At 35.6% G+C, this 20095-nt stretch overlaps 1 protein-coding gene and 1 pseudogene across 2 annotated transcripts in view; one reads left to right on the top strand and one right to left on the bottom strand.

Annotated features, from left to right (window-relative positions):
- Positions 1-20095, top strand: part of LOC144839304 (dynein heavy chain domain-containing protein 1-like) — a 103967-nt gene that overhangs the window by 24540 nt on the left and 59332 nt on the right. The window contains exons 41-49 of the mRNA XM_078694621.1: positions 22-293; positions 659-835; positions 1450-1587; positions 1732-2014; positions 2459-2624; positions 2972-3201; positions 3308-3437; positions 3740-3929; positions 4158-4256. Of these exons, the coding sequence (XP_078550747.1) occupies positions 22-293; positions 659-835; positions 1450-1587; positions 1732-2014; positions 2459-2624; positions 2972-3201; positions 3308-3437; positions 3740-3929; positions 4158-4256 (1685 nt within the window). The remainder of the gene's footprint in view (positions 1-21; positions 294-658; positions 836-1449; positions 1588-1731; positions 2015-2458; positions 2625-2971; positions 3202-3307; positions 3438-3739; positions 3930-4157; positions 4257-20095) is intronic.
- On the bottom strand, positions 17930-19113 carry LOC144841181 (fibrinogen-like protein A pseudogene; annotated as a pseudogene). The gene is made up of 3 exons (XR_013611997.1): positions 19023-19113; positions 18767-18903; positions 17930-18238 (listed from the first exon to the last, which is right to left on the bottom strand). The product of XR_013611997.1 is annotated as a fibrinogen-like protein A pseudogene (transcript).

Consider the following 20095-nt stretch of genomic DNA (forward strand, 5'->3'; position numbering starts at 1 on the left):
TAACAATTTATTGTTTAAAAGGTGGTTCAGTTGAACCAATGGACTACAGTAACTTTGAAAAAGATGAAGACCAACACCAAGAAACAGCACTGGTTCACAGTCTGCAGATGTGTCTCACTCCACACCTAACCAACATGCAAGAAACCCAGATAGTTAAGAACATACTCAGAAGTATCTTTCCCCAAAGTAGTCTGCCAAACTCAGCTAAGGAACATGATCCAGTGTTGATGGATGCTGTACAGAGTCAGTTTGTTGAGGATAAACTTCAAGCCACTCCACAACATGTGTCAAAGGTGAAAGAGCAGACCTTATGAAATATATGCAATACAATAAATGAAGTATATAAAAAATATTATATTATACATTATTTAGAAATAAAATGTTTGTTTACAGTAACCAACAATCCATTTTTGTAATATATGAACATAATCCAATGAGTTGAAAAATAGTACCTCTGCAATGGTATTATATAATAACATTGATTCCTAAGATATTATATAGATATGTATGTATTATACCACAGATAGAGTATTTTTGATGCCACTGGTTACTACTGCTTTTTAATTTAAGAGTAATGTCTTGTTATTATTGTAGTGATGATTTCTGATCAAACGAATCTGTGTAGTTATCACATTTTGTTTTCTTTTTCTTTTGGCAGGTTTTAGAATTATACAAAAACCTACAGACATCCATTGGCACCATCTTGTTAGGTCCAGCTGGTTCAGGGAAAACAGTCTGTTATCAGACGCTAGCAAGAACGTTAAACAAGCTGCACAGTGATTATACATCAAATATACAGGAATCACACTATTCCACAAAAACTGATGTAAGATTTGTTTACTTATTCTATACTTTGTTTTAAGTTAAAGTTATTATAGATTAGCATTGCGTTATATTTATGTACAGTAATCACTCAATAGTTATTCAGTTTACTTCTTTGTTTTCTTCTCTCTCTGATTGTTTTTTTTTTCATGATTGTCTTGTTTTCATTTTTTTTTACTGTTGGAAGAAAGAAATGAAATTAGTATTATTGTTGCCAAAAAATCTTAAATTGAACATTAAAAAACATATAGTAAATGTTACTCTTCAACTTGATGCTAAATTTGTAATTATTATTGTATTGAATCAATTGAATCTGAAGTGTGTACATTGTATTTGAACATTTTAACTTTTTAATAATTTTAGTATTTCAATGTGAAGAGTCACTCGATTGTTTTTTCTTTACATTTAGGTAATCCTGCCTCATTGTTTTACATTTTATTCTGTTCATGTTTATGTTTGTCAGGTGAAATAATGATATAATATATGAGTTCTGTGTTTAATTCCTGACTATGTTAGACTAGGATGTAGGTTGTCTTATGACCAAAACAGTACCACAGCCTTGTGACAGCCAGCAATAAGCAGGTATTTTTTTCCTTAATAAGTATACCTATTTATTTTTAGGACAAGTCTCCAGTGTTACAGCGTTCCTCTACAATGGATCGGATCCTTCGTAAGGGTGAAGCATTTTCAAGTTCTTCCGGTCATCCTTGCTATAATCCAGTGAACCTTGCTGTTCTCTACGCATCTGTTCTTACAACTGAACAGGTAAATATTAGGAGTAATTAAAAATTGCGTTAGAAAAACTTTTAAAAAACTGTGATTACCAATGCCTGTAAAAAGATTTGTTTTAATCAAATTTAAAATAAAACCCAATTAGGAAGTGTGTAAATTGTCATTGATTTGTTTTAGATGCTCGGAAGCTACGATATCGAGAGGCAGTGTTGGAAAGATGGTGTGTTCACAAAATCACTTCGTGACAGCTCCACCACTTATGAAAGTGCCAAAATACTGACTTCCAAAGAAAAGAATGAAAATAAAAAAGTTAAGGGTTTACTAAACCCACCGAGTATCATTGATACCTGGATTATAATGGATGGATCCATTGACCCAGAGTGGTCTGAAAGTCTAAATGCAATACTCACGGAAAATGGAACAGTCAATTTAGGAAATGGGATAGCTATGAACAGAAGTGGTAGGTTTTCAATAATGTTAATCATTAGTTTTTACCTAATATAACATGAAATGAAATTGGTCGGCTTGGCATCACATGACATCCATTTCGAGGATCATAAAAGTTGTATTTTACAAGGAGATGTTTATCTACTGAGTATTTTCATGTAATTCTTGTGTCCCCATCATTGAATATTTAAAATCCAGTGAATCAAGATATGTTATAGCTACTGAGTCATTTGTGTGTAATTCTTGTGTCCTCGTCATTGACATAAAATTCAGTGAAATTTTGAGGACTGTTATATCTACTGAGTCATTTTGGTAGGACTGTGATTGGCTGATCATGGTAGACATACTATACTACTTTGTATGGTTGCAGACACTGATTCGTTAATAATTATACATTTTTTTATTTTATAATTATACTTCCGTTATTACATTTTTTTCTTTATTTTTTCTTTTGTAGATTCCACATCTATTTTGTTTGAAACTACAGACCTGTCTACAGCATCACCTGCAACGGTCGCTCGCTGTTCTATTGTACATTTCGGAATGGACATTGTCCAGTGGAGATCTATGATCGACTCATGGCTTGGGGAAGCTAAATCTCATTGGGAACTTTCCAATGATTGGTAAACAAATGTTGTTCATAATGATATAGATTAATTATGATATTAGATTTGTATTCATTTTGATTACATTGCCATTATAAAGTATCAAATTATTAGGGTTATTGTTTATATTGAGAGGCCAAGGATACGACTATTAGCCGTACAATCGGCATGGATTCAAGGCTCTCTAAAACTGGAAGTCCAATTTACACATCTGGATTATATTGAAGAATTTATTGGATAATTGTGAACAGATAATTATATCTGGATGACAATGTACTAATTTCAAGTCGATTTTGAAGATTTCTATGATTAGGTCATTAATATCAATCAGCTAATATTTTAACAATTTAATTTTCTATTTTTAGTCTTCAACTGTTGAAAGCGCATATCAATGATTTGTTTCCATCGACAATTGAATTCATTACTGAACAATGCACACCAGCTTTGATGGCAAATCTTCATAGCGAAGTAAGAACAAATAACAAGGTTGCTAGTGGTGTTCAGGAAGTGGCTTCCTTTATTCGTATAATGTCTGCTCTCTGTGATCGGTTCCTATTAATCAACGAAGATGTATTTTCATCAGGATTAAGTGCTGGTATAAATACTTTATTTTAATTTCAGTAATTGCAATATAGTACAATTTAAATAAAACCAAACGGACAGTTTTCAGGATTCATATAAAATACTTTTTTTTCAACTAGATGACAAACCATCACCTCTGGCCAGCGTTTCCTCGGACTCATCAGTCACAAAACCTACACAAATCAGACATGTATCTACAATGTTTGTGTACGCTTACATATGGGCATTTGGTGGTCATCTTAGTAGCAGGTTGGGCCTAGTTGGATTTTGTTTAGTTTAATTACAGGATATTTACAAGCCTGTATTATGTTATCTATTACTACAGCATGAAAATAGTATGTTTCTCAACAAAATATCCTTTGCATGGCAAGCACGTATCTCACCATGTGAGATTGCTTAAAATTGAGTGCATCAATTTTAGAATATTATTTAGATTATGTTTTTGATCAAATTGTTCCAAACTATTATGTTAATTTTATGAGTGCTTATAGTAAAGTTTCATATTGTAAATTGTATTCTTCATCTAATTTTTATTTATAATTTGTTCATAGTTGTGCAGATAAATTTGACGTATTTGTTAGAAATCTTATGAGCAAGACAACACACACTATCCATATACCCAGCAGTGGGAGTGTGTTCAATTGGTGTATAGACCAAAGTCAGGCTGTTGTACATGACATCAGTGATCAGGTCTCAGAAAAAGTGAAAACTCTGCCCTCAAACTACACCATTATTCCTGAGGTATGCTTAAAAAGTTGTTCATTGAGGTTCAGTAATTGTGATACACAATAAAAGACAAGATGCTTTGTAAAAAAAAAATGAAAACATAAATTAATGATACCATTAATACTGAATGTTAACCGCTTTCTGCGTATTAAACATTGTTTCCGAATACTCTGCACCTTTCCAAACAAAAAAATATTAACTCTTTTAAAACTATTCATCCAATTTTTTGTTTTTGTTTTACAGATTGAACGATATTTCAACCTGATTGATTTACTTGTGTCATCCAACTATCACATAATTTTAACTGGCCAACCAGGATGTGGCAAGACCTCACTAATTCAAGTAAGTGTCAAGACCATATAAATAGTACAAATATAATAGGCTACTTCATCAATGTTTTGCATTTCCATGAATTTATAAATATAATAGCATACATAGTATACATTTTCTTTTTGATTTCAATTGCAACAAAAACCCCACAAACTTTATTTTTGTCTAGCCTTCAACTATTTTCTCTATGGTAGACCAATATAACAGCATCTTGTATAGCAATATTTCTATATTATGCAGTAATTAGAATAATTTATATTTCAACCAATGGAGTGTATACAATTATAGTTTGTAATGCCATGTATCAGATGAACACTCTGTTTGCTATTGACGGTTGTGGCAGATAAAATAGTTGTCTTCAAATTTGGCAGATGCATTTTAAAATTTGTAAAGCAATAGCAAATTAAATGCGAAGTCACAGAAACATGAACAGCACAGTAAATCATTGTGGCAGCATTGATGTGCAACATTAACATAATGAAGATTTTTTATCATTTTATTTCAATATGTCATATATATGAGAGACTTACTCCAAAGCAATACTTAAGTTTTCTAGAGGCATATTCCATAGAAGAAGGTAAAATGAGCAAAGCAAGAGAACCCTCTAGTTTACAGTTATTTATGTTGTGCATGTTGTTCTTAAAAGCCCTTGAAAAGTTCTGATATGTTTTACTATTTGAAAGGGTCGTCGGAATCAAATAACAATAATATCATACAATACAATATACAATCTTGAAAACTCTCTTATGGTGCTCTTTTAACCATCATCACTGTCTTCTTGAGACTGACATGAGGATAATTATGGAAATGCCTCCAGTTGATGCTTTTCTCATCATTTGTACCTGGTGTAAAGTAAAGGCCATTCAGGTTTGACAGATGACAGTCATTGTACCACCAAGCACCTTTGTTATGCTCAGCACAGTTTAAACTTCTACTACTATTATCATTGTCTCTGTCTTTGGTTGTAAATTGTTGCCCATTGTGGTATTTCAAACAGTCACCTAAACAAACACAATCATCTTTAGTTTTAGTAATCTTATAATTAAAAGTAAATTAATTTTCTTTTATTTTGTATAGAGCATAGTAATTAAGATACATGTTGGAAACCATAATATACCATTTGTAAATTATTTTAATTTGTTTTTTCAGTAAACTAGTAAATAGTGATTTCTTGTGACCCTTAAATTGTAAGGTACGCCTTTTACAAAGATGATACTTTGGTTTAGAATCCTTGTAATAAGGTATATATATTTATTTGATTATACTGTCAACTTCATTAGACTAATATTTGGGTTGGTCTGTTTATTTGAATATATTATTATTTGTTTGTAAAGTAAAAAATCAAGCACCAGATAAATGTATTGAATTACTGTACTAGTATTATATCGCAATCCATTATAACATCCACTATCTTGCCACCTCTGCCAAAAATAAATTATTATAAACTTTTGTTTGTTTTGAAATAATTATGTTTGATTGAAGATACTAACCTGCAGTTCCTGTGTATCCACTGATTGTCAAAACATAGTTAGATTCCTCATCATCAATATGAAAGTGAGAATATCTTGCAATCTTCATTACATTTAAGTGGTCAGTCATCTCTATTAGAAGTTCAAAACTGCCATCAGATGTTATACGGTTGATCTGTTCATTACCAAGCCAGAAATTTGAGTTCACATTTCCAAAACCATCTTTGTATTCTGCCCAATTACGGTAGAAATCAACTGATCCATCTTCTCTTCTTTGTATCACCTGATGATAACCATAACAGATGATACTTAATAAGTTGTATACTATTGTAAGCTAATCTATACACTACTACTAATAGGGAAAAAACTTGACCAGTAATAATACTATAGAAAACATTTGTTAAAATGTATTTTTATTTTGTTTGTTCTTGCAAGTTTTCAAACTTTAGTGTGGTTGGTCTTGCATCTAATGAATCTACTCCCACTGGTAGCTCTTACAAATGTTGTGCAAATTATTCTTGATGTGTGATGTTGTTTTCTCAATGAATGATAGCCTAACAATGCTGTATTAGATTTGCAATGAATACTGAGCCACAAAAACACTGTATACAGTTTTCACCGCTGATAAATTAGTGATTATACTTCGCCAACTTGGTAATAATATAGACAATACTCACACAGATAATACAACTGAATAACCGATACTTGAGGTATAACAATAATGTAACTTTATTAACAAAGCAAACAGTAAACATTCGTATGTAAAACAACAACAACGAGAGAGCTCATATGGAGCGCCGTACGTGACATAACAGCCAAACTGGCGTGACTACCTTTTTTCCTTTTCTCAAAAAAAAACAAAGTCAACAACAAAAACGGCAAATCGGGACAAACTGTGAATCATATATAAAAAATTGAAAAACGAGCTTTCATCGGGTAGACTGCCCTCCAGCTTGGGGATTATTCTGCCCCACAATACTTATCAGAAGTCACTTGTCAAGTACAAAATCGTTAAGATGAGTGGGTAAGCGATGACTGCGAGTAGATCGTCTGGGTTCTATCACTGGTGGTGGAATAACGACTTTATGGAGGTCAGTGAGAGGGCGGACCTCATCAGAAGCAGCAGGAGTTAAGAACTCTGAGTCGGTACCGGTAGGCAATGGATCAACCTGGTAAGCGTGATCGGCTGGGGTTGACAGCTCAATAGGTATGTTTGTACGCGGTGGCTCAGGAATTTGATAATCGTCATCGCTGTTCGAGTCCTCTTGGTAATAATGTTGCGATCGAGGAGATGGTGACGAGGGAACCTTGTAGCATTCAGTACGCTTGACTTTGTACGCCGTACTACGTAACTGAGAACCGATAAATTTGCGGATATTGCACCAAGTGTTATCAACCGACGTTACGAGATAACGATGACGGGCCTTTGACTTGTTGCGATCGGCTAAGACGTACACAAGATCACCAACATCAATATCGGAGCTTGCTGGAAAACGGCCCGTTGGAGCCTTTGATCTTTCACTATGTGCATGATTGGCTAAACGACGTTTGTGCTGTGAGATAATTAATTGACTGTCAGACAGAGGAATTTGGTCGTTAGTAAATTGGTCGCGTTGTGTCCACATCTCCCTAGAAGAGAGACCACATGAGCGTAGTCGAGAGTTTAAGCAAGCCATAGTAATTTTGAGCATAGTTGGGGTGACTAATCCACCAGTGGGTTCTTGTGTAAGAAGTTCGTCTTCCACTTCACGTACGGCCTTTTCGGCGATTGGGTTCTTATTTGGGTTTTTGGTTCTTCCTAGCTCAATCATTATTCTGTGGTGCGCTAACAACTTATCGCTGACCAACGAAGCAAATCCAGGAGCAGGGTCGGTGCGAATTACAGCGTGTGGGCCGTCAAGAGGCCTGAGCTCAATACAAAGGCGGATTAAACCGTCTCGTAGACTGTCGTGACGTTCGCTGTCGATAATGCACGCGACTGTAAATGATGTTACACACTCTCGCATCACTAGAATAAGTTGTCGTTCACGCTTAATTACATCAGCAGCGAAGGTGGTACCAACTGCATCGGGTGGGTCTCCGGTGGACTGCGGGATAACGGTATGTGGAATAGAGCGAAGGGCAGCGCAGTGGTGACATCCTGCTGAGATACGCTCCACAGAGGCATCCATGTCGAGAGCGAAGAAATATCTGCGAACGATCGTTTTAAGCTGATGGCACGAAGGGTGGTCAAAACGCAGATGAAGTGCTGTGAGAAGGCCCTCGAGGACATCACGAGGAACAACAATACATTCGCGTACGGGTGCGAGTGGCTCATCCCTACGAACGACCAAAAGACCATCCTTGGCTATGGTAGAAAACCGTAGAAGGCGCTTGACATCTTTAATGTTTGTGACTTTTTTGTGGGGGCGAGTACCCTGAGAAAGGTGAGCGTGAGTGCGTCGTAGGACCGAACATTCAGACTGGATGGCCAGCCAAGCAGGACGACTAGTGAAAGGTAGCTTAGTGGAGCCAGATATAACGTCTTTAATGTTCACTTGGAAAACAACAGAGTCTTCGGTTTGTTGGACAAAAGAGCAGATTTGGCAAGAAGGAGCGTCACAAGGTTGTGCGTTCCTGCTCCCGAAGTCAGACGGCATATTTGCGGAACCTGCGAGGTGGTGAACAGATGCGTGATAGCGGCTAACAGTGGATAAGAAGGTTGAAACCCGAGGACTCACAGAGAATTCACCTCTGCACAACTTTTCGTAGGCTTGGACACACGGCTTACTGTCTGTCAAAATGTGTGCCTGATGTGCGGATTGTATGATAAATGGACTAAAGTGTTTTGTGGATGCGGCAATTGAAAGAGCTTCGACTTCACATGGTAACCAGGTCATTTGTCGTCCGCGTAGTTTAGCGCTATAAAAACCAGCGAGTAATGGTTTGCTGTCACGGGAGACATACAAGGTGGAAGCTATGCCATATTTCTTGACGGCACCATCAGTAACAATCCACAATTGGTCACTTGCTCGTGGGATGGCAATCGTGTGTGGTGAGTTGAGGATAGATTGCGCACTTGCGAAACTAGCGAGCAATTCGTCAGACCAGTCTATCTTCTCTTGGGATTGTCGTCCAGCGACAGCAGCTTCAAGAGGTGACAAAATAGGTGCACATCGCGGGAGAACGCGAGATAGCATCTTAAATGCGCCAATGAACGATCGTAATCCGGTCACGGTGACTGGTCTCGGGCAGCTAGATAATGTTGAAATGCGATGAGAGCTAGCTCGGAGTGTCCCTTGGCTCCATATCCACCCAAGAATGTTAGTAGTCTTAGGACAGATAACGGTTTTGGTAGCGGATAAATGTAGTCCTGAGTTGGATAGTGCATGAAGGATTCTTCTCCATACGTTCAAGACCTCTTCAACTGTATTACCGCCGCAGTAAAGATCATCAGCGAGTTTTGTAGCTGAACCTTCTTCTAAAAAATCACCCACTACTCTGCTTAGAAGTTCTTCCAATGCGGTCTCTGACCCCGGCATGCCCATTGCGCAACGGGTATATACCCGGACACCGTGAAATGGAGTGACGATTCCGCAATATTTCATGGACGGTTTTGAAAGTGGAATTTGGTAAAAAGCGTTGGTGAGATCCGTTGTTATAATGTATTTCCACTGTCCGATTTTAAGAAGAGTGGAGTCGACGTCAGGCATGAGTGACGGTTGTGGTTTGCTGTACCTGCCGACATCGGCAAAGGATGTCACTAATCTGGAACCGCCGTTGGGTTTCTTCACGAGGAATGACGGATTGAGATATTCTACAGCAACTCCAACATCTTCTGGACGGGCAAAAACTCCAAGTGTTTCGAGTTCGTCAAATTTGTGTTGTAGTTCGAGGAGCTTGTCTCTTGCATACTGAGGAAGACGACCTTTGCGTTGTGGGGGTTGGACTGGTCCCATATTTACGGTGGCAACAAACGGGCCTACAGCACCATTATAACCTTTAAAGGAAGGGTTGAAAATGTCATCATACTCCTTGTGGAGGCTAGTAAATTGTTCGAGTATGTTGCGAGGTAGAATGCTATCCGGATCCAGCTTAATGCTATCAGAGAAGCAAGTGTGAACTGTTGTAGTGTTAAGCTTTGGTGGTTTAATCGGGGATGATGAAGTGTCAGGTAGGTTAGGTGTAAACACAGGGCTAGCTTGGCAAAACTGTTCATGGCGTGAAAGCACTTTGGGTTCGTCTGACAGGTTAGGAATGCGAATTCGTCCGGCAACGCACGATATGATACGTGGTTCAGGCCAAACATGAGATGGCAAAGATGTTTTCGAGATTGGTGCATCAATGCGAGGTTCAATAGCAACAGTGTCTATGTCGGTGAGGTCATTTGGGAGTGAAAGTTCAATGTAACTACCTGGCCATATCACAGTGCGTGTTGAAGGAGCACGGAGAACATGAGCGCGTCTGATCGAGTGGCGTTCGGACGAAGTGGTAGGCAAGGAGCCATAGATGTATGTTGTGCCATCGGCCATAACTACTTGACGCTTAGCGGGGCGGATAGAAATATCATTCTGTTCCATGAACGGTGTACCAGCGAGTAGCTCAACGTCGAGGTCCTTAATGACGAGGCCATTGAAAGTCAAGTCTTTATTGTCACGTGTAAAGGTGACGTTTGTCTCGCCCATAACCTGTAACTGTGAAGATCCATCGGCTTGGTGTGCTGATTGACTACTGGGCTTAATCTGAACGCCAAGTAAACGTGCAGTTGATTCACGGATCATGTTGCCAGTAGCACCGCTGTCTATAGTAATATGTACGGTATTATAGCCGTGAAAGGCTTCGAGATATGGCGACTGACGTACCTGTATTCGAAGAGCTGAGGATGAACCAGATGGTGGGTCGTTGGGATCCTCGACACGGGTGGAATCCTGTTCATAGCAGTAGCTGTCGTCATCGTCGAAGATGTTTGCGGCCCGGGCACGTGCCATGTAGCGGCGGTCGCGTTCCGGAAGGAACTTGCACTCACTGAGAAAGTGGCGGTCTGGTCGTCCACCTTGTTTACAAAATGGGCAGCATTTATTTGGTTTGTTATTGTATGTCTGAGTATTGAATGTCTTAGGTGGGTAGCGGGAACGCGGTGGTTGAGAAGGAAGAGAAGCTGGTCTTTGAAACGGTAAAATCGCTGAACGCATGACTCTTGTGTCATCGGAAGTTTTGATTTCTTCTAATAGGGAAGTCATAGCTTGTGAAATTTCAGGCTTGATGGACGCCAGTGTACGTGAGCGAAGCTCTGTGCCATACCTCTGTTTGACGAGTTGGGGAAGTGAAGGGTGAACTAAGCGTAGCCATGTCAGTGTGAGTAGGTTTTCAAGTGAAGGGGTGAGTTCTTCGTCTTCCGTAATAGGTTGATTGTGGTGAGTTATAACACTGTCTGCTTGAAGAAGATTGTCATCAATGAAAGCTAGCAAACGTTGGTATAGATCCTCTGGGCGTTCATCTGGGCCCAGACTAATGTTAGCAAACTCTAAGAAATGAGCCCCACTAGATTGGAACCCGTAATGTAATCGTATGCACTGCCAGATGCAAGGTAGTGATGTGGATGATTTTACGATAGTGTTTCTTGAGATTACAGGGCAATAGTTAGCAATTTGACCTAACATTAGTTCCAACATGGTTACTTTCTGTTGTGCAGATAAAGCATTAGCTACGTTGTCTTCAAAACCATTGTCATCAGTGAACCCTCGGAGTGGGGAAGCTCTGGTTTTCTTGCCCCACGAGAAACCTTCCACCAGGAAATTGGCGAATTTAGTGTCTAATGTTAACGTGTACATGAGGTTTTGACGCCAATTCTCAAATGTGTTTATTGTTTCGTTTTTACCTAAGCACCATTGCTTGGGGGCACGATTGGATGCAGCCATTGTTGTGGTGTTTATACAAAGTGTACTGAATGAAAACGTTATTCCTCTATTGACGAACGGAGAATTACAGCGACGGCAGTATGCGCCGGTCAGTTGCTCGCCTGTGGATGTGCGATAACGGCAGTATAAGTACTATAGTTATAGGCTAGGCCTAAGTCTGCCTCCTGTGTAGACGGTAAGTCGATATTCTTGTGGGCAGTAAAATGTGTTGCGTAGGATTTTCGTCTCCTGACGCTGCCACCACGCCAACTTGGTAATAATATAGACAATACTCACACAGATAATACAACTGAATAACCGATACTTGAGGTATAACAATAATGTAACTTTATTAACAAAGCAAACAGTAAACATTCGTATGTAAAACAACAACAACGAGAGAGCTCATATGGAGCGCCGTACGTGACATAACAGCCAAACTGGCGCTTACTGTCCAACCTCCACCCCTTCTCCTTATGTCACAGTACACAGTAAACGCTGGTCTTCCATCATGTGGCTGTATCAAATAATCTTTACTAAGAGCAGTTGAATTTTTTTTTTTTATTTCATCGCAGTCTCGAAAAACTGCAAACAATACAAAGTTTGATTGAAAAGAAAATATCTGATATTATTTAATTTGATACAATTGTCTTTTTATCCTTGAAAGTTGTTTATCCTTAATTACTGAAGTACCCAAAGTTTATCAAAGACAACATACTGTAGTATTTAATAAGGCTTGCTTCTTAATATCAATTTGTGGAATTAATAAGAAATATTATTCCATAAAGACCTTATACATGTTTATCTGCTTTGTAGTACAACTTTTAACATTCATAAATAGTCATAACTTTGATAATTTCAATTCAATACAACAAAATTGAACTACATTTTGAGCCTCAATAAAAAAATCATTTCTTAGCAAATTGTGGAAGTGACCAATTGAGTTTCAATGTATTCAACCATAAAAATGAAATATTCCATTTGAGACTTCTTTTCTTTTATAATATCGTATAGTTTGACTATAATGTTTTTAAATTTACATCTTAGAATTAAGCATAATTTTAATATAAAGATAATATATATGTGAGGCTAAACTAGGATGAACTGTAAATAGAAAAAAAAATAAATAAATTTACCTATCGGATCATTTTCCTTTATTATTTCTTTTGTTGCTATGGATATGTAATCATGGTATTCCAAAATAAAAATATGAATGAATGAATTTCCCACAATTGTTGAACATAGCAAAGCTTTTTTATATACATTCTACTTACTGCTTGGAAAAATTAGCTGACTACAGATAATGATAGCGGCCAGTGCAACCAACAAACAGCAAATTCCTGGTATAAATCCTGTAGAACAATTAAACCATTTTTTTAATCTTGCTCTACAATTAAGTGGCTCCTTTGGGTTGAACTAAATTGAAAAAAAGACAGTAAACAGTCATTACTATAAATATTGGTATAAGCTATTTCAAGTTTATTCAAATCATAGATATTAAGAATACAAAAATTATAAAAAAGACTTTGGTTTTGGATTTGAAAGAAACACCTGCACAAATACGCAATGCAAGAGTCTAAAGATGTAGTCGTATTTTGAAGTTTCCGTACTTAGCCAAGGACATACTGATTCAAATTTATTAATGCAGACTGCCCATGCGATATTACCATAAGAAAGATATCGTAAAATCAAAGTGCTATAAAGGATTAAAAGAATTTTTATTAAATGAATTAAATAATATTTTAATTTATTCATCTTTTCTAAATTCAAAGAAATTATATTTGATACACAAGAAATATAATGATTATAATTATTTTAAAAGATAAATGTTTTTTTATTAATTTATTTATGAATACATTTAGACTCCTACTTCATTGTATTGTCAGACAATTTATTTAGCAAGAAGATGGGAAAATGATCAGATATATTTAAATTCACAATATGTTGTTAAAGATTTTATCGATAAGGGTTGAAGTCATTGTGGTAAGCATGTAGGTTTAAACAAAGTAGACCTACTGATAAATTTAGATGTTTGAATTGCAGTTTAGTAGATCAATATTGAAATCCCTGCAGTTTTGTTTTCATTATGGATAATTTTAGAAATTTTATTTTTGTTTATTTATTTAGGTATATAAAAAAACATTACAAAAGGCAGAACAAGTCTGAAATTATTGTAGTACATATTGTAAAAAGCTAAACATCACAGAAAAAAACAGATTCATGACGAAAAAAATACATAAAAATTAACAATATGCATAAAAAATAAATATACTGTATATTAAGAAATAGTAGTTAATGTTAATTCAGGGTTTTGGTACATTACAGAAATACTTTTTGTCTGGGGTTTAATTTTAATAAAAATAGATTCAGAATTGTTGGAAATAATAGAAGAAAAATCATAATGCAATATGTATTGATGTGTCTGATCTAGATGGCTACACCACCTCCAGGCCAATCAGTTCTTGTTCTCAGTATAACTGACAATCTATGTAGAGATTCCTGCTACGGGAAGTAAGCTTTTTCTCCTCACTTTACGCCTTGATCAGCACATCTCAATGCTTTGTTTTTTAAAGTAAATATATCGCGCATTTAAAGTCATGTGACAAAAATGAGCTGTTTTTAACAACATCTTTACAGTGTTGTAGATGATGGATGAATTTTAATAGCAACTATGTGCCTAGTTATTCCAGTGAACATTTTTAATTACAATATTGACTAAGTTCAGTTTATTAGTGATCAAATTCTTAATTTTATCTATTGCATTTTCATTGTTGTCTTCCAATAAACCAAATTGAAAGATCTAGAATAGCAATCGAACTTGTTTTGGTTTTTGCAAGGAAACAGTTAGATTCACTGGTTTCAACAGTAGAAGTAGTTTAATTTAAAAGTTAAAATATCTACCTGATTTTCCAGGTTTGCTAGTGAATTATTTATAAATTCAATCGATTGCTTTATTTGAGTTTGCTTAGACTCCATGTTGTCTATCTTCGTAAGTATGGCTTGTTGATCCTTCAGCACAGAGTCCAGCTTCCCCTGAATTCCACATTTGAATTCAGTCGGTAGCTTTTGAAATTTGCACCAACCAGATTCATCCACCGTGTCATGTTTGGCGACGTTCTTGGGCTCCTTTTTCACCATAATTGACTTGAAAGTTCGTCAGTGAATAAGTGTGGTGACAAGAGTTATAAGAGCCAAAAAATAATCACTTAGCTTATTAAAGTCAGTTTTAGATGGAGCAAGTCAACTTACGTCTGTTCAGTCAAAGTTCACTGCTAAAAATTGTGAATGCAAACATTGTTGAAGGTCATCAAATGCTTTTAGTTTCAAATAGAAGTGTAATTCTCACAACTGGTTCAATGTATTATCACATGTCTCACAATGTATTGGAACACCTCTCTTTTGATTTGTTTGGGAACAACACAGATGGTATTCTATATCAGTTCATTGAGCTGTTAAATGCGCATCATATACTAGAATACAGAATAAAGCCTTGTTTTCTGCTGATGTAAAATGTATTAAATGCATGTATGTTTATTACCTCAAACTTCTTTGACAGGAAACTTAGTGAGAAAAGAGCTTTCAAATAGACAGGTGTCTGTTACAATACTGTACTTTCAGGTTCTCCTATCACTTCTTTTATTTTAAGGAGTTGTGATTGTTATTTATTCTACCATTATTTTATAATGTCGATTGCATCATGATTCTTCTGCCCAGTTATAGTTATTGTTTTGCTTGCTGAAGATTATTTAGTATTTCTATGCAGTTAAATTCCTGGCTTGTGATCCTGGATATAGTTTGCCTATTTTATGACATCTAATGATTTTGGGATTTTTTTATATTAGCTCCCTTAATGTTGATGAGCACCATGATGTGTAGAATACTATAAAGCTCTGTTTACACTATCAAACTATGACAACAAAAAGTGAGATGTGCCAAAATATGGTGGTGATATAACATCATCATGTCCATACATGTACATCACATAAACTTTGATAATGTAGACAGAACTTAAACAGATACTGATTACAAATACTCTTATTTTAATTTTTTTTAAATCAATGAATCCGTGCCAAGCAATACAGTATTTTTTAATTAATAATTCATAATACGATTATCTATAATTTGATTATAATTATTAGATTGAAATACAAATAATAATATTAATAATTTATTAGTTTCTGTAAACAAATCAAAAATATAATCTGTAGATAACAGCAAACAACTAGCTTTCACATAGGCACAGTAGTATTAATAATGAATTTTTATAGCTTGAATTAGGATAGAGGTCTTCTTATGGTGCTCTTTTAACCATCATCACTGTCTTCTTGAGACTCTCCCACTTGTTCTTGAAATGATACCAAAATATGCTAGTAGTAGAAGTAGATCCTGGTGAAAGGTAAAGCCCATTCAGACTTGAATAACCACAGGCATTGTACCACCAAGCACCTTTGACATACTCGGCACAGTTAACTGATGCATGCACATCATTCTCTTTGTCGTACGTTGTAAATTGTTGACCATTGTTAAATGCCAAAGAATCACCTAAAGAACAAAATAATAAATCATTTTTAGTTACTTATTATTAATCTTATATAAATTTTATCTTAAGAAGTTTTTGTATAAAGCGTGAAAACTTTTTAGAAAGATGTTGAAATCCATAATAATTATATGTATACCATAACTTATTAGTTATCCGCCCCTTGGCGAATAACTCCTTGTGATTGTATGAGATCATCATCAACTTTTTTTTTTCTGTATTATTCTTCTTTCTTTCCACCCTATTTTTGTCCGGTGCGTTTCTCTAAAACATAAAATGTCGTAACTTTGTCAACATATCTACATTTACATGAAGTTATGCACCTCCTATTTTTGAAAAACGTCAAAGTTGCGCAACATGAGTCAACTTTCTATGCTTAAAAAATGGCATGTTTCATACAAAGTTACATGCGCATTTAAAATTTTAGAATGCGCAAAATTAATTTTTAATCAACTTTTTACGCGAATCATGGCATTTTGCGCATGTCAAAAAAAAAAATGTTTTAAACTTATAATGCAAGTAGATATGAATTCATGCAAAATTGTTACCTCTCGGATGTTACGACATACCCCCTGAATATAAAAGATAGGATTTTTGCCTCTTTCGTCATAGCTCATCACATTTAATAGAGCGCATCTCGCTTATCCGTAACTTAATTTCTTCCAGATATTAATATTTGTTTGCTCAATCAATTATCTTTTGTAGGAGTTACAAACATTTTAATTTTGATGATGTCATCATGTTCAAAAGTGTGAATAACGTTGGTTACTTATTTTCATCTCTCAGTAAATTTCAATATGTTATAGCTCCTCAGAATAAAAAGTGATACTCATTAAAACGTTTTCTGGAAGCTGTTGAATTGTCGAATTCATATAAACATTTTGTGTATCGGATCTTGTGATGTCATCATATGGCCAGTTGAATTTAAAAAGTCATATTTTCATCTTTTGCGTAATAGTTCATCACATTTAAAGAGAGCGCATCTATATGCTACGTTCAACACGTTAATATGTTGTTCCTCGGATAATTTCCTTCCAAAATTGCTATCTTCGTGTTTCATTTTGATGATGTCATCATGTTAAAAATTGGAATAAAAGACAGGTCCTGTAATTTTACCTATGCTAAACTGTATGTAGTATGTATACAGTGTAGTGTATACTGTTTAGACACAAAATAGAGAGCACACTATTTTCTTCAGGTCATTATGTGCGCAACTCTTATAGCAACTGCCCTGTTTAGCGCCTCCTAATTGTTAGTTCTTCTTAAAGATGTGTTGACATCACAGTAAAGAATAGGATCGTTCACACCAAATTTGTATGATTTGAATTTGTACCTGCTTCGGGCTCAGACTTTGTAGCGATAGATCAAGCCATTTGTTTTCTTAAACCGTACAATTTTTTTCTTTCGTCCAATCAGCAGTGAGCATGAATGACCTCGCTTGACAACGGATAACCAAATTCATACTCAGTATACATTATATATATTTACATATTTAGTTGGTTATACAATGAATGTTCATTGTACAAAAGATATTTTTTTCTTCTATTCTACTGTATATAAGTATGATTTTTTTTTAATATTGTATAAACCAATTTAAACATACAGTACTTATATTTTACCTTAATGACGTTTTATTGAAACTGTCAACTTTTTTAGATTAATATTTGGGTTTGTCTTTTATAGTTATAAAAGTATTTTTAAATTCGTTGAACATAAAAGTAACAAATCAGATGAATGTACTGTACTCACAATCCACTATTATATTCACTATCTATACCAACTCAGCCAAAAATTGTTAATTGTTTTAAATCTCTGTTTCTTTTTTAAATTATTATTGAAGATATACTAACCTGCTGGTCCTGTGTATCCATTGATTGTCAAAGCATAGTTAGAGTCCTCTGTTCCAATACGGAAGTGAAAATACTTTGAAATTTGTTTAATGTCCAAGTTGTCAGTCATCTCTACCAAGAGCTCATAATCTCCATCAGTTGTTATACGGTTGATCTGTTCATTACCAAGCCAGAACTCTGTGTTCATGTTTCCAAAACCCTCTTTGTATTCTGTCCAATTACGGTAGAAATCAACTGATCCATCTTCTCTTCTTTGTATAACCTGTTAATGATAATAAATAATACCTGTATTATTATTAAGTGTTATAGGAATAAGAACTTTACCATTAATTTTACTTTTACGATTAGTTGTCATTAATTTACAGTTTTTAGCTAATGTACTTATCTATATGCAAGCTTTAGAACTTTAGTGTGGTTTGGTCTTGTAATTAACCTGGCAGTAGTGTCATAATAATGCCGTATTAGATTTTCACAAAATACTAAGCCATAAAACCAGGTATAGCCCCTCTGATAAATTTGTGCTGATACTTACTCAGAGGTTAACAGTTTTGAATGCTCACTGGCTAAACCCCAGAGACCCTGAGCTCAAGGCTCAGAAAACAAATAATTCTGTAATTAATACAGGTATAAAGTTAAAAAAAATAATAGCTTACAAAATTTTGAATGAAAAATGGGCATTAAAATATGTCAAAAAGACTTAATGCCAGAGTGGCAAAGGAGGCTTTGCCAAGACCCTTTCCGGGGTCTTTTTTCGAGGGCCCACCAGAGGTCTTTTGGCCACTATACTTACGGTCCAACCTCCGTCTTTCCTCATATCACAGTAGACAGTAAACTGTGGTCCTCCATCTCTTGGCTGTATCACATATTCACCACTCAATGCAGAGGGACAATTTAACAAAATGTCACCACAGTCCCTGATAAAAGATCCTAAAATGACAAAGTTTGTCTTGCAATAATAAAAAAAAAGATCGCTGTAGTACAAAATATAGCAAATTTATACAAAATAATTGTTTAAACTTGACATTGAAAATGATTGGTCCACTTACTTGGAGGGGGAGGGGGACACACATTCTGACTTGGGTGACATGTAGCTAACACAACCAACATACAGCCGATGACTAAAGCTCTGGAATCCATACTTGGAAGGTCACTTAATACAATTGTCAGATTTAAACAAAATTAGGAAAGATACCCAGATACACAAATATTATGACAGTGTCTTTGTTTAAAAAAAACATGAAACAAATGAGGAATCTCCAGGTACCTAGAGTCACTTGCCTTTGGAGTTACTAAATATATGGAATCAAAATCAATAGCCTATAGATAATAATAACTAGCCAATTGAAGCTTATGGTCTTACGCAAGTACGGCCACAGTTTAAAGAAAGGTGAAAATAAAAATAACTTAATCAATTAAAGCAACTCTAAAGTTCTGTCTACAATACTTTATGTGACAAAAGAAAATGTTATATGCCCATATATGGACATGATGATATCATATCACTACCATATTTGGGCATATCACACTTTTTTTGTCAAACTATTTTGATAGTGTATATGGACAGCCGAGTGGTTAGGACACTTGACTGTCATACAGATAGACCTGGGTTTAATTCCCAAAAACTCCCAGTCCACTCAGCTGTAAATGAGTACCTAATTGAAAATACTAGGGAGAAAAAAGGCAGCAAGGAAAGGAACTGGCCACCCTACCACATAATGCCGAGGCTTAGTACAATGAGCTCCTAACAGCTCATTCCCCTACGTTCAGAATGAACACGGGACTCGCCTTTATATAGATAGACTTTAATAATAAATAAAACAGGACCAGTATTGCTGTACTATCACATTTAAACATAGCTTGGTTCAACTGTCAATAGTGACCAACTCTTCAATTCTCAACATTAGACTTCAACGGTTAAAGTCATCAAGCATTCCTTTTTAATATTATTCTAAATTGATATACAATTTTAAATATAATACTTACAACTGTATTTTCAATGTTCTCTACACATCAGCTGAACAATGAATCTATTGCCACAGGTCTGACAGTGCAATATTGGAATCCACTCCTTTTTTATAGTTGTTGATTGGGGAACAACCCAGATATTTTCTAACCACAC

The sequence above is a fragment of the Antedon bifida genome, chromosome 4, assembly GCF_963402885.1.
Source record: "Antedon bifida chromosome 4, ecAntBifi1.1, whole genome shotgun sequence".
Classification (NCBI taxonomy): domain Eukaryota; kingdom Metazoa; phylum Echinodermata; class Crinoidea; order Comatulida; family Antedonidae; genus Antedon; species Antedon bifida.